The following is a 14624-nucleotide window of genomic DNA, read 5'->3' as shown; positions in this document are numbered from 1 at the left end:
GGCAAAGACCTGAACAGACAGCTCAGCAAAGAAGATAGCAGAGAGCAAATAAGCATAGGAGAAGATGTTCTACATCAAATCATGTTACTAGAGAATTGCAAATTAAAGCAACAATGTGATACTGCTACACAGCTTTTAGAATTGCCACAATCCAAAATACTGACAACACCAAATACTGACAAGTATGTGAAACAGGCTCTCCTGCATTGTTGGTAAGAACACAAAATGATACAACCACTTTGGAAAACTAAAAAAAAAAAAAAGCTAGTTTGGGGAAAAAAAGCCAGTTTGTCAGTTTCTTACAAAAATAAACATATTCTTACCATAAAATCAAGCCATTGTGGTTATTTATTGGTATTTACTCAAAGGACTTGAAAACTTACAGGCACATAAAAACCTGCATGTGGATGTTTGTAGCAAATTTATTCATAACCACGACGCTTAGAATCAACTGAGACATACTTCAGTAGGCAAACAGATAAACATGGTACATCCAGATAATGTAATATTACTCAGCACTAACATTAAATGAGCTATCAAACCATAAAAAGCCATGGAGGAGTCCCGAGTTGCATATTACTAAGTGAGAGATGTCAACCTGAAAAAGCTACATGATTCCAACCACACAACATTCTGGAAAAGGTAAAAGTATGGAGACATTAACAAGATCAGTGGTGGCCGGGGATTAAAGGGGAGGGAGCGATGAAGGGAGCGCTGGGGATCGTCAGGGCTGTGAAGCTCCTCTGCGCGTATCACAGCGGAGGACACACGTCGTTACACATCTGGCACAGCCCGCGGACGGTATAACACCGAGTCAGTTCTAATATACAGAGGGACTCTGGGTGATGGCGTGTGGCGGTACGCTCATCGCCGGTAACGTGTACGCTGGTGGGAACACTGGTACTGCGGGAGGCTGTGCGCGTGCAGGTCAGGGGACAGATGGGAAATCCCTGAACTGAGCTATCCGTTTTGCTCTAACCCTAAAGTGGCTCTAAGAATAAAAATTTTTTTTATTTAAAAAAAAAAGAAAAAAAGAAATGATAAACCCCAAGATCAGGTTACTTTGTGGAGGGGGGGTGAAAAGTGATGGTATTGTGGGTATAAACTAAGGACTTCTAGGATTCTGGTTGGTTCTTCAGTTGAGTGATAGGGGCCCAAATGGATCACTGATGACTTTTCTTAGTCACTGGAGTTACCACCCTTAGCGTTGACCTTAAGATACTAGCTGTCTGAGACAACAGCTCTTCCTTACTATTTAAGCACCATTTCGAGTTTTGCTATCCAGTTTTCATAGTTAAAATCATCCAAATGGATAATCTCCTAATTTGGATGCAGTACAATTAGGATCTGATTTCGCACAGGCATCATTTAGTCCTATTTTGTTTGCCTAAGTGTATCATTAAAGCCTTAGATTATTAGTTACTTTCAACTATGAAAACAAAGATTTTCTTTGGGAAGAAGACACTCTCATTAAAACAACTCAGCATTCTCCCAATCCTGAAAGGCATCTTCCTTGAAAACATTCTGATTAAGCCTATGTGATAACAAGGGCAATCAAGACTTCTCTTTAAAAAAAAAAAATCTATAAATCACCAAATAGATAAGGAGTCAGGCCATTACTCTTGCCCCGGCAGAGAGCAGCTTAATCTGACCGGAAGATCACCCGTTTCCCATCGGAGCCCCAGGCTGGAGGTCAGACCACACAGCTGAATTCAGCCACCACGGAAGTTCTTGAAAGGAACACAAACAAAGAAACGGGAGATTTTGCTCAGAAAGGAGCATGTTCTCTGCTGTTTTTGCCAGAGGAATAAAGGAATAAAGAACAGTGGCATATACACAGAGAAGTCTTATACTAGAGACTTAATAGGGTGTCCTGCTGAGGAAATAAGACCTCCACCCCACCTATGAGCAGATATAAAGAAATGGGTGCTGTGCTTAGTTGCTCAGTCATGTCCAACTCTTTGCGACCCCATGGACTGTAGCCTGCCAGGCTCCTCTGTCCTTGGGGGTTCTCCAGGCAAGAATACTGGAATGGGTTGCCATGCCCTCCTCCAAAAGAAATGGGTAGATAAGAAATAAGAGCCAACAGAGGGGCCTACATGAGCACGTACCATTAATTCTACCTACCAGACATGGTTTCACTTAACCTTCCAGGCAATCCTGCAAAGGTGAGTCTGCTCATTGAACAGGTGAAGATGCAGAGTTGCAGCAAACTTTCAAAGGCTGCCCACTAGTGGCTGATGGAGCCAAGGTCCAAACCTATAGCTGACTGTGAATGGATGAAGAAAATGTGGTGTATGTAGTTTATACAAATATATACATACACACACACACACACACACACACACACACAGTTGGAATATTATTCAGCCATAAAAAAGAATGAAATATTGCCATTTGTAGCAACATGGATGGACTTAAAGATTATCATACTAAGTGAAGTAAGCCTGAGAAAGACAAATATGATATCACCTATGTGAAGTTAAAGTCACTCAGTCATGTCCGACTCTTTGTGACCCCATGGACTATACAGTGCCTGGAATTCTCCAGGCTAGAATACTGGAGTGGGAAGCCTTTCCCTTCTCCAGGGGATCTTCCCAACCCAGGGATTGAACCCAGGTCTCCCGCATTGCAGGCAGATTCTTTACCAGCTGAGCCACCAGGGAAGCCCAAGAATACTGGAGTGGGTAGCCTATCCCTTCTCCAGGGGATCTTCCTGACCCAGGAACTGAACCGGGGTCTCCTGCATTGCAGGCGGATTCCTTTTCAACTGACCTATCAGGGAAGCCCAATATCACCTATATGTGGAGTCTAAAAAATGATGCCAATGAACTTTTGACAAAATAGGAATACACTCACAGACATAGAAAACAAACTTACAGTTACCAAAGGGAAAATTGGGGGGAGGAATAAATTAGCGGTTTAGGATTAACAGACACACACTACTACACATAAAGTAGATGATCAACAAGAATCTACTAGGAACTATACCCAATATTTGTAATAACCTATAAGTGAAAAGAATCTGAAAAAGAGTTTATCTACACACACACATGTTCATGTGAATGTATATATACATATATGGGCTTCCCTGGTGGCTCAGTCAGTAAAGAATCTGCCTGCAATGCGGGAGACCTGGGTTTGATTCCTGGGTCAGGAAGATCCCCTGGAGGAGAGCATGGCAACCTCCTCCAGTATTCTTGCCTGGGGAATCCCCATGGACAGAGGAGCCTGGCGGGCTGCAGTCCATGGGGTCGCAAAGAGTCGGACATGACTGAGCAACTAAGCACAGAGCGCACGTGCTCACGCGCACACACACACACGTATATGTACAACCAAATCACTTTGCTATACACCTGAAACTAATACAACATTGTAAATCAACTACACTTCAATTTGAAAATAAAGCCTGTATCTGTCTGACTCTAAAGCCTTACACTCTGCTTTACATCGTACACAAAAACAAGGATGACTACAGAACTCGGTCTTACAGCACCAGCTCTTAGCAGGGACTCCTGTCAAGTGCAGTGCTGGCCACACCAGGAAGATGCAGACCCAGCTGAGCTTAGCAGGAATTCCATCAGGAAGAGGGGCTGCTACCATCCTCGGCTCCCAGCCCACAAACCTGGCCCTCACCTCTGTCGGCCACTTCACGCATGCGTCATCTTGGCCACAAGAGGAACATGGTTAAAAAATACAGGGTTTGCTGAAGGCAACCACACCCCTGTCTGCTCTCTGACCAGCTTCCCTGTGAAGCTCGCTCCTGACGCTTGTACCGCCGGCGATCTCTCCAGTTACCTAAGGCCCAGCTCGAGACGGCCCTCAGGAGGGAGGCACTGCTGTAGATGGCGTGCATGTACATGAGATGAACCATCAGCTCTGCCAGCCACCAGTAGAAGAGGAGACGGCCCAGCCCCAAGGCAAGGATAGAGAGGCTGGTCTTCGGCGAGCTCTGCTCCTGGTGCTGCATCTAAAGGGGAAATGAAAGAAGTCATCGGATGGCACCACCGTTTTTAAAACCTTTCAGAGTCCCCCAGACAACGTTTTTTATAAGTTCTCATTATCGCTGTTATCTCCGAATGGAAGGTTGGTTTAGTTTGCCTTGGAAACACTCTGTGCTCTTGGATGAAAAGAATTATGTCCGATAAATCTCATATGATATCACATATACATGGAATCTTAAGAAATGATACAAATGAACTTATTTAGAACACAGAAACAGACTCCCAGACATAGAAACCAAGCTTATAGTTACCAAAGGGGAAAGGGGGGCGGGGGGGGGGGTGGGTAAATTAACAGTTTGGGATTAACAGACACACACTACTATATATAAAGTAGATAATAGACAAGGACCTACTGTATAGCACAGAGAACTATATTCAGTATCTTGTAATAACCTATAAAGGATAAGAATCTTAAAAAGAGTAAACAAATAGACAGCTAGTGGTAAAGAACCCACCTGCCAGTACAGGAGACATAGAGACGTGGGTTTGATCCCTGGAAGGGGGGAAGGCCCCCTGCAGGAGGGAATGGCAACCCACTCCAGTGTTCTTGCCTGGAGAATTCCATGGACAGAGGAGCCTGGCAGGCTACAGTCCACGGGGTCACAAAGAGTCGGACACGACTGAAGTGACTGAGCACATGTAACTGAATCATTTGCTGTATACCTGAAACTACTGCAAACACTGTAAATCAAATTATGTTTCAATTAAAGTCTTTTAAAAGTCACATCCGAGTTAGAATACTCTGTCCCAGAGTAAGAATATAGCTTGTGGGGGCCACAAGCTAGCCCAATGCCGAGGCCCAAGAAGGGATTCTGCACCCTCCACCCCAGCAGCAGCCCTGCAAAAATCCAGGGCAGAGGGCAATTCCTGATGTATCCTAGACCAACACACAAAAAGAGAGACTTCCTTGGTAGTTTAGTGGCTAAGACTCTGCACTCCCAGTGCCAGGGGCCCTAGTGTGATCCACAATCAGGGAATTTAGATCCTGTATGCTGCAATGAAGACCCGGTGCAATCAAAAAACAAGCCAAAGCAAACAAACAAAAAACCAACGGAGCGTACGTAAGTTTCCTGGATGTTACACTGACATGATTTTATTAGGCTGAAGGCTGCCTTGAAATGCAGAGGGGACGTGGATGCCTTAATTGCAAACTTGTAGCTGCACACATTGGCAGGCAGAGGATATGGACTCGATTCAGCCTTTGACAAGTACGGCTCCAGACACCACAGAAACAAGGGAGGCCGGCCCTGGGGAAAGTGACCTGGGCGTGCTTCTCTGACTTCTCCTCTCCTCTAACCATCAGGGAGCGCTGGGTCCCACTGCAGCCAGGAGGGGCTGCAGGCACAGCCCTGAGAGGTGACGGGTGACCTACACTCCCAGGAATTCATTTTTATTCCATTCTTGAGCATATACATGATACATCAGGAATTGCCCTCTGCCCTGGATTTTTGCAGGGCTGCTGCTGGGGTGGAGGGTGCAGAATCCCTTCTTGGGCCTCGGCGTTGGGCTAGCTTGTGGTCTCAAACTGTCCTCTTCCAGCAAGAAGCCAGACCAAGAAATTCAGGCTGGCACAGTGAAACTGCAATCACCTGCATGGATGGCTTTCCCCCTTTGGTCATCCACTGGGTTAGCTACACCCAGGAGAGCTGTTGGTTTAACTTTTTTAATGTAAGACGATCAAACTACAGGAATTTCCTTTTTCCTTTCATTTTCTTCAGCTCACCTGAGAAAGATAACGTGTTAGGAAACAAAGTATTAATAACGGCTTTGAAAGACCCTGGAGGCATGGCATGCCTCCAGGTTTGCCAGGGGAAGTGCTGGCTGGCGAGGTCATCCAGGGAGCTAAGCCTCGGCTTGCGGCCTGGCACGGGTCACAGTTCACTCTCATTACAGCCACAGCCAATGCAATGCCCCCCCGCTTTCCTTCTCCAGGAAGAACTGAGGGTGGTTTTCATCTGAATCCTTACCTCAAGCGTGCCTGCTCTGCGAGACCCTACAAAGTCCACAGCAGAGCATCAGTGAGCCAGTGAATGGCAAAATCCTCAGTTAAGAGACCCCCGACCTGCCTGATCCCTTGTGTCTGCATTACTTGAGCAGGAAAAGGCAATCACGAGAAGTCCAACAGTAGGGGCTTGGGGCTTGGTTACATGCACAAGCGCACCTCAATCGTACATAGTCACAAAACACTATTTTTTGATACCTATCTGCATAAATCATGAAAGGCTGGAGAGAGAGAGAGAGAGAGAGAGAGAGAGAGAGAGAGAGACACCAAAATGGCAGCAGTGATGGTAAGCTTTGGATGGGAAGGGTCTTCAGTTATTTTAAACTGTTACTATTTCTGTAACTGGGGGGAGTAATGCCAATTTATAATAGCGTGAAGGCATTGGTCCTCTCCACTAGAGAGACAAGCGCTCTGCTTCCGCACCCTTCTTGTCAAAAATGCTTTGGGGAGCATGGCATCCTCGACAAGAAGGCCTGCCTCTCTCTCTCTTCTGCGCCAGCCCCATCTTTATTTCTCCTTACCGTCCCACTTTGGGGCTTCCCTGGCGGCTCAGTGGTAAGGAACCCGCTTGCCATTCAGGAGACTCAGGTTCAATCCCTGGGTTGGGAAGATTCCCTGCAGAAGGAAATAACAACCTACTCCAGTATTCTTGCCTGGAAAAACCCACGGAAAGAGGAGCCTGGTGGGCTACTGTCCACGGGATTGCAAAGAGTCAGATACAACTTAGTGAAAAACAACAACTACCTTCCCACCTCACTCAGAGCGTTTCTTAGCTATACGCTAAGTTCCCCTGTGTTCATAATCAATCCTTTTCTAGCTCAAAATTCAAAAAGACACATACACCCCAATATTCATTGCAGCACTATTTACAATAGCCAGGACATGGAAGCAATCTAGATATCCATCAACAGATGGATGGATAAAAAAAGATATGGTACATATATTACACAATGGAATATTATTTGGCCATTAAAAAGAACAAATTTGGGTCCTTTGAAGAGACACAGATGGACCTACAGACTATCATACAGAGTGGAGTAAGAAAGAGGAAAACAAATACCGTCTAACAAAGCAAACTCATTTGGACTTAATGAGCATCAGCAAATGAAGAAATAATGACGAACAGAGTGTCCATCAGTCTGTGGCAGCTAGAACAGTTCACACCAAGGCAATCAGCTGAGCCAAGACCCAAGAGGCCCCTAACTCCACTCCAGGCCAGTGGGCAGGGCCTTTCTTGGTGCCAGACTTTCGGAGGAAAGCAGCTTCCCTGATTGAACGTGATAACAACTCACAAGCAGAACTGACCGAAGACCATCTTTGTACAACTGTCTCCAGCTTCTAAATAAGCAACGGTGCACATGCCCTGCAGGCCCATGAGCAGACAGCTAACCCCCAGCTCAGGTCCCCTGAGGACCAGAGCTGCACATGTGGTCTCGGGGCACCACTGGGTGTGCAGCCCTGTTCCCGGGAGCACAGAAGAGACAGGAGAGCCTCTGCCGGATCAGGACAAAGGGCCCCGCCAGGCGATTGGGAAGGTAAGTCTGACCAATCGCCTGCAGCTCAGGCGACCACATGCCACGGGCAGCCCAGAGGCCCTCCTTTCCTTCCCCAAACAAGGCACCATCTAGAGGGACCCGAAGATCTGTAATTAGGAAGAAACACAAGGTGCCTTGTGTGCCTGACTGGCTTCCAGCTAATGACTTACCTACCTTCCCCAGGGCCCAGCTTCCTCCCCAGGCCGAAAAAGGCATAATTAAGTGGCAGCCCTGGCCCAGAAAGGCTGGGCTTTTCTCTACAGTGCTTCCGTTTTGATGCTGGATGCCTCCCCAGTACGAGTATGAGAAATGTCTATTCCTTAATTGCACCAGAAACGCAGCAGAAGGAAATCAACCCAGTTTTTCACTCTATTTGTTTTTACTTTAAAAAGAATGGATATCAGCTTTTCTTTAGAGTCGTGTCATTATTACAATCCCTATATACCTTCCATCGAGTTGACTCCCTTTTATTTAAAAAACTGTATCTGTCCCTTGTCGATCCGGCAGGAAGAAAAGACACACCACACACAGCTCGCCTAACGAGCAGGGCTGCTCATTATTCAACCTCGGCATGCAAAGCATTTCGCCAGAGATGTTTTAAACCGAGGTCAGTGCCAACCTTAAGACCACTGGAAACTGCCGCCAATGGGAATTTTTAGTGAAGACTCCACGAAAAAACACACATTAACTCATCTGCAAAGTGCATTGTAAAACACATTATCTTTTAAAACCTCATTTCATGCAAATTGCATAAAAAGGAATATCAAAGCCTTTCAGAGATATTCTAATGATTCAAGGTGACAGTTCTCAAAGCTGAAAGGTTCTTTCACACATGAATAATACCCACATTGGAGAGCACCAGAGAAGCCTTCCCCAGACACAGCTGTTCAACCGAGTCACCTCCGCTCCAGCCTGTGCACCTGGCTCCAGGGCACTGTGGCCCAAGTCTTGTTGCTTTATAACGAGGGTGTTTCTCTCCAGCCCACAGTCTCAGGCCATACCCCTTCCCCAGTAAATGATTCCCTAGTCAGACCCTCACTGCATCCAGACCAAGGCAGGTGGTACCCACTGGTGTCTGCCAGAACAGCAAATGGAGCCTGAAGTCGGGGTAGCGGCCGCAGGACTGGGACCTGGCCTGGCCAGCTTGAGTGTCCAGACCCACACGTCCACCACGTCACACTGCATCCTCACTCTAATTCCTGTGAGGGTCACCGAGCTGGCAACAAGGCTCCAGTCTTCATTCCCCCTACCCCAACATGCACTCCATTAGCCTCTCTTTGCCTCCGTGTTACTGTCTATGAAGTGGGAATAACAATGTCTTACTCCTTGGGCTGTTGCTAGGATAAAACATGTTAGAACATGGAAAGCCTGGTTGGGGTGAGTACTCAGTGAGTATTCCTCACGGTCAGCATCACTGCAGGTGCCTTCTGGAGCCTACCCCAAACCCTGAGTGGTCTGACGGGGACAGTGACTATCAACGCTGGTCGCTCAGGGGCTGGGCCCACCCCTGCAGCCACGGCCTGCATCTATCCTCCGCTGACCTCCTCTGAGGCCTGGGATGGCCTCTGCCCAGAATCGTGCCCAGAATGGCCCCCACTGCCGCCCTCACCTACCAGCCCGGACCCCAGGGCCTCAGGTCTGGCATAAACAGATGTTACTTCTCACCCATGGGAGCCTCCCCAGGTGAGACCTGAAACCGGCCCCTGGTTCCCAGAGGACAGTCCACTTCAGTTCAGTCACTCAGTCATGTCCGACTCCCTGCAACCCCATGAACCGCAGCACGCCAGGCCTCCCTGTCCATCACCAACTCCCGGAGTTCACTCAAACTCACGTCCATCGAGTTGATGATGCCATCCAGCCATCTCATCCTCTGTTGTCCCCTTCTCCTCCTGCCCTCATTCTTTCCCAGCATCAGGGTCTTTTCCAATAAGTCAGCTCTTCGCATCAGGTGGCCAAAGTATTGCAGTTTCAGCTTCAACTTCAGTCCTTCCAATGAGCACCCAGGACTGATCTCCTTTAGGATGGGCTGGTTGGATCTCCTTGCAGTCCAAGGGACTCTCAAGAGTCTTCTCCAACACCACAGGTCAAAAGCTTCAATTCTTCGGCAGTCAGCTTTCTGTATAGTCCAACTCTCACATCCATACATGACCATTGGAAAAATCAAAGCCTTGACTAGACGGACCTTTGTCAGCAAAGTAACGTCTCTGCTTTTTAATATGCTATCTAGGTTGGTCATAACTTTCCGTCCAAGGAGTAAGTGTCTTTTAATTTCATGGCTGCAATCACCATCTGTAGTGATTTGGGAGCCCAGAAAAATACAGTCAGCCACTGTTTCCACTGTTTCCCCACCTATTTCCCATGAAGTGATGGGACAGGATACCGTGATCTTCGTTTTCTGAATGTTGAGCTTTAAGCCAACTTTTTCACTCTCCTCTTTCACTTTCATCAAGAGGCTCTTCAGTTCCCCTTCACTTTCTGCCATAAGGGTGGTGTCATCTGCGTATCTGAGGTTATTGATCTTTCTCCCGGCAATCTTGATTCCAGCTTGTGCTTCCTCCAGCCCAGCATTTATAAGGACAGACCAAAGAAACAAGTGGGCTGCTCGGACCGGCAGGGCAGGATTAATAACCCAGGGAGCTGACAGGCAGGCCTCGTCATGGGTGTCACAACACCAGCAGATCTCTGCATCCACCGGCAGAATTTTAAAGTTGAAACAGAGGCCTTTTCTGGGTTTAGTCACGTAGGGAGTTCAGCTGGTCTGAACGACACCTTCCTCTCTCAAGGTCAAACCTATGCCCCAGAAATGGCTCCCAGACTGGGAATGGTGGGCAGAAAGTACATTCCAAGGGCAGGGGAGGGGTGAGGAGCCTCTGACTGCCCAGGTCCAGACTGCAGGTCAACCAGTCATCCCAGCCTTTCAGTGACCTCCTCCAACAACATACTCCAGAAATGACGCTCAGTTTTGGATAACAGTAACAACAATAACAGGGTGTAGAACACATCAAGCCACGTTACCTAGATGAAATCATTTAGTCCTTACAACAATCCTATCTAGGGGGTATTATTATTTTTTCCATCATACTGATAAAAGGAAATTCAGTCACAAATAAGGTGAGTAACTCACCAAATGCTCTCAAGCCAAAGCAGAGCAGGAATTCAAACCCTGTAACTAAAGGGCTGGGCTCAGGAGTTTTGCTCTTAACCATCAACCACGTTCCCTATTTAAGCACTGTCTTCCCCTCAGGGCTTCCCTCATAGCTCAGTTGGTAAAGAATCCGCCTGCAACACAGGAGATCCTGGTTCGATTCCTGGGTTGGGACAATCCTCTGGAGAAGGGATAGGCTACCCACTCCAGTAATCTTGGGCTTCCCTGGTAGCTCAGCTAGTAAAGAATCCACCTGCACTGTAGGAGACCTGGGCTCAATCCCTGGGTTGGAAAGATCCCCTGGAGAAGGGAAAGGCTACCCACTCCAGTATTCTTGCCTGGAGAATTCCATGGACTGTATAGTCCATGGGCTCGCAAAGAGTCGGACACGACTGAGTGACTTTCACTTTCACTTTCTTCCCCTTGGGGCAGGAGCGCAAGGAAAGTACCCCCCAGTGCCCCCCAACACACACAGCAGCTCCTCACTGCACGAGTCAGCCTGCTCAGAGTAGGATGGGGTGGCCCCAGGCTCCAAGCTCAGCAAATAAACAGCATTTCCTGCCTTTCCCTAGACCTCCCCCACACTGTCCCCCACCTCACCCCTGGCTCGTTTTCTGAGTTCCACAGACCCCTGGGAGAAACACAAACGAGGCCCATATTCCTCAAACTCCAAACGCCATGAGAGATGGCCTTTGAGTTAACACTGGGGCCTGTTGATAGGCCCAGTTTTCCCTGTTGGTGATTGATGTGTACATATATCACACGCCATGTATTACAGAGGCTCCTCTTCTATGCTTGCTTCATCTTGGGTATGTAAATTTACACACTAAAGGAAAAAAAAAAAAAAAACTGAGCGAAAGAAGTCTCGGGTGGACCTACTGCTACTGCTGCTAAGTCGCTTCATTCATGTCCGACTCTGTGCGACCCCAAAGACGGCAGCCCACCAGGCTCCCCCGTCCCTGGGATTCTCCAGGCAAGAACACTGGAGTGGGTTGCCATTTCCTTCTCCAATGCATGAAAGTGAAAAGTGAAAGTGAAGTCGCTCAGTCGTGTCTGACTCTTAGCGACCTCATGGACTGCAGCCTACCAGGCTCCTCCGTCCATGGGATTTTCCAGGGAAGAGTACTGGAGAGGGGTGCCATCGCCTTCTCCGAAAGAAGTGGACCTAAGGCTCTCATTTTAGCCACTGTGGTTTGCGGGGCTGGATGGGTTTCCACAGTGAGGCTCTGCTGCCCCCTGGTGGCAAGTCTCCTCCTGTCCTTCAGAGTCTGGGCACGCTGGCCTGAGGCTAAGGACCAAAATTTCAACTCTACCGTCTCCTGTGATGTTCACTCATTCGCGCGAGCACTTGTTCAGAGCACACCTTGCTTACAAGCTCTGCCAGCCAGCTTTTCTCCATCCCCCTCCCAGTCTTTCCCCTCCCGGTGTCTCTGATAGAATCCTTTCACTCTATGAGGTCAGCTCCTTAGTAGTTTAACTGCTCTCCTTTTAGATCCGTTTTTCTCATAGGAGTTGAGTGCCCATAAACACCCCCAGCAACCACAGAAATCACTTGTCTTTTTATTGCCCTGTAGCTTATTAAACATCTTGCCATTTCTAAGCTGACTTTTCCAGGAATCCTCCCAGATTACAAAGAAAGGCTTCAATTTGCCTCTTTGCGTTTCTGCTTTCGGCGACTGCTACCATTTAGAAAGGGGTAAAAAAAAGAGAAAGAATAGACAGAGGTGCAGCCCAGAGTCTCCATACCTGAGTCCCTCCTGGCAGAAACTCGAGAGAACGAGAGCCTGTGGCTAAGGATTCAGGTGAGCGATGCTCTCAGAGCTCGTCTCTATATGACAGATTCAGGACCCTGCAACCCACCTCTCAAATTCCCTGAAGACTCTACCGGGGACAGTCAGTAAGGAGGAGACAAGAGCTAAAAAGAATGGTGATCTGCCAAACAGTGAAGTACGGATCCCACAGGGATAAGCTCCTTAATGGATAAGAGGCGGTTTGGAAAATAATTTGTTTCCTCTTAATGGGTTTACTCTATGTTTCTCTGAGAAAGATTATCTGTCTTCAAGGAAGGGTGGGGGTGTGCTGTGGGTATTTAGCCCAAAAGCTATTGACTGCAATGTTAAAATTTAAAACTTACAATGGCCGTGCCATGCGTGCGCACTCAGTCGCTTCTGACTCTCTGTGACCCCATATACTGTAGCCCGCAGGCTCCTCTGTCCGTGGGATTTCCCAGGCAAGAATCCTGGAGTGGGTTGCCATTTCCTTCTCTAACAACAAGAAAGTTGTTAAAGAGACATAATGTGGATGAACTGAACCCACCCCACCCTGGGCCTACCCCACCCCGATCTTCTAAGGAGGGCCCCCACCTCCAGAGAAGAAGTTCCTCTTCTGAAAAAACTTAGGAAAGTGATTCTCCACCTCGAAGCATCAGGACCACACTCTGGGGCCCGCCCCCAGGGTTCTGATTCCGTAGGTCTGGGGCACGGCCTGAGAATCTGCACGTCTGACAAGTTCCCACGTGAGGCTGCAGCCACAGGTACAGGGACCCCACTTTAAGAATCACTGAGTCGGTAGCCATTGAAAAGAGTGAAATAGGCCACGTGCAGCGACACAGATGGGCCTAGAGACGGTCACACGGAGTGAAGTAAGTCAGACAGAGAAGGAAAATTATCATGACATCCCTTCCATGTGGAATCTAAAAAGATATGATACAAAGGAACTTACAAAACAGAAAGAGACTCACAGACTTAGAAAACAAACTTATGGTTGCTGGGGGGAAAGGAATAGTTAGGGACTTTGGGAAGGTCATGTACACACTGCAGTATTCAAAATGGATAACCAGCAAGGGCCTATTGCATAGCACATGAAACGCTGTTCAGTGTTATACGGCAGCCTGGATGGGAGACGGATTTGGGGGAGAATGGCATGTGTGTTTATGGCTGAGTCTCTTCACTGTCTACCTGAAACTACCAGAACATTGTTAATCAGCTATACCCCAAAACAAAATAAAAAGTTTAAAGTTTGAAAAAAAAAAGAATCACTGAGTTGGAAGATCAGCTGCCATCATTAAACCACCTCTGGCTTTTACACAACAACTTTAACCATGATTTTCAAACATGGATTTTAAATTCCTCCATGGCAAAAGAATGCTCCCAGGTAACCCAAATTGAAGTATGAGAAACCATATGCTAAACATATCAATACATCCGCCTAGAATATCAGTTTCCCTTAAACATTTGCAGAGAGGAAAAAAGTTTAATGATTTAACTGGCAATTTTTAAGCATTAAGTTATTGTTTAATGCAGAAATGTAATGTTTTGAATACAATGTGAAATTTTTAAGGCAAAATAAGGGATTTCTAAGCACCCTCCTATTTGTGCAGGGGGCACCTTTTGGGGTGTCCCCTCCAGAAATGTCAAACAGTGCTGCTGGCCCTGCTCTTCAACATATCCAGGCCCCCCGTGTGTGCACATGTGTACACATGTGTGTGCCTACACACACACGTGCAAGCACTTACTGTTCTCACCCCCATGAGGATTCTTTTGTTGGGGGTTGGGGGCAGGAATATTCTTGGAGAAACCCTGTTTTTAGGCATCACTGATTACTCACACTTTGGGTGAATTAACCTAGTACACAGCTTCCACGAGGCTGGCTACTGAACGAGGGAAGGAATCCAAAGCAGGAGGGGAAATGAGGTGGGAATGATGAAGGCAGCTTGCTGTGAGCCTCGGACAAGACTGCTGTCCAGGAGGCAGGCGCGGTCCTGGGCAGAAAGAGACACCCAGACCTGAAGACACACCACTGCATGGCCTTCAAACCCTCTTCAACCCCACTCTGTCATCCCACCCAGGTCCCCCTGAACAATCCCCTAGCCACGGAAGAGCTACTTCATAAGGAGTCTGTGAAAATAAAAGGGCACCAACTATTTGCCAACCAACCGC

At 47.5% G+C, this 14624-nt stretch overlaps 1 protein-coding gene across 1 annotated transcript in view; it reads right to left on the bottom strand.

The window, feature by feature from the left end:
- The window catches only part of HHAT (hedgehog acyltransferase), a 346658-nt gene that overhangs the window by 257117 nt on the left and 74917 nt on the right, over positions 1 to 14624 (bottom strand). Inside the window, exon 7 of the mRNA XM_045165642.1 lies at positions 3799 to 3970. Coding sequence (XP_045021577.1) covers positions 3799 to 3970 — 172 coding nt within the window. The remainder of the gene's footprint in view (positions 1 to 3798; positions 3971 to 14624) is intronic.

This window comes from Bubalus bubalis, chromosome 5, assembly GCF_019923935.1.
Source record: "Bubalus bubalis isolate 160015118507 breed Murrah chromosome 5, NDDB_SH_1, whole genome shotgun sequence".
Taxonomy (NCBI): Eukaryota; Metazoa; Chordata; class Mammalia; order Artiodactyla; family Bovidae; genus Bubalus; species Bubalus bubalis.
Note: the sequence above shows the minus strand (reverse complement) of the source record. Positions and strands in the feature narration are given on the sequence as shown.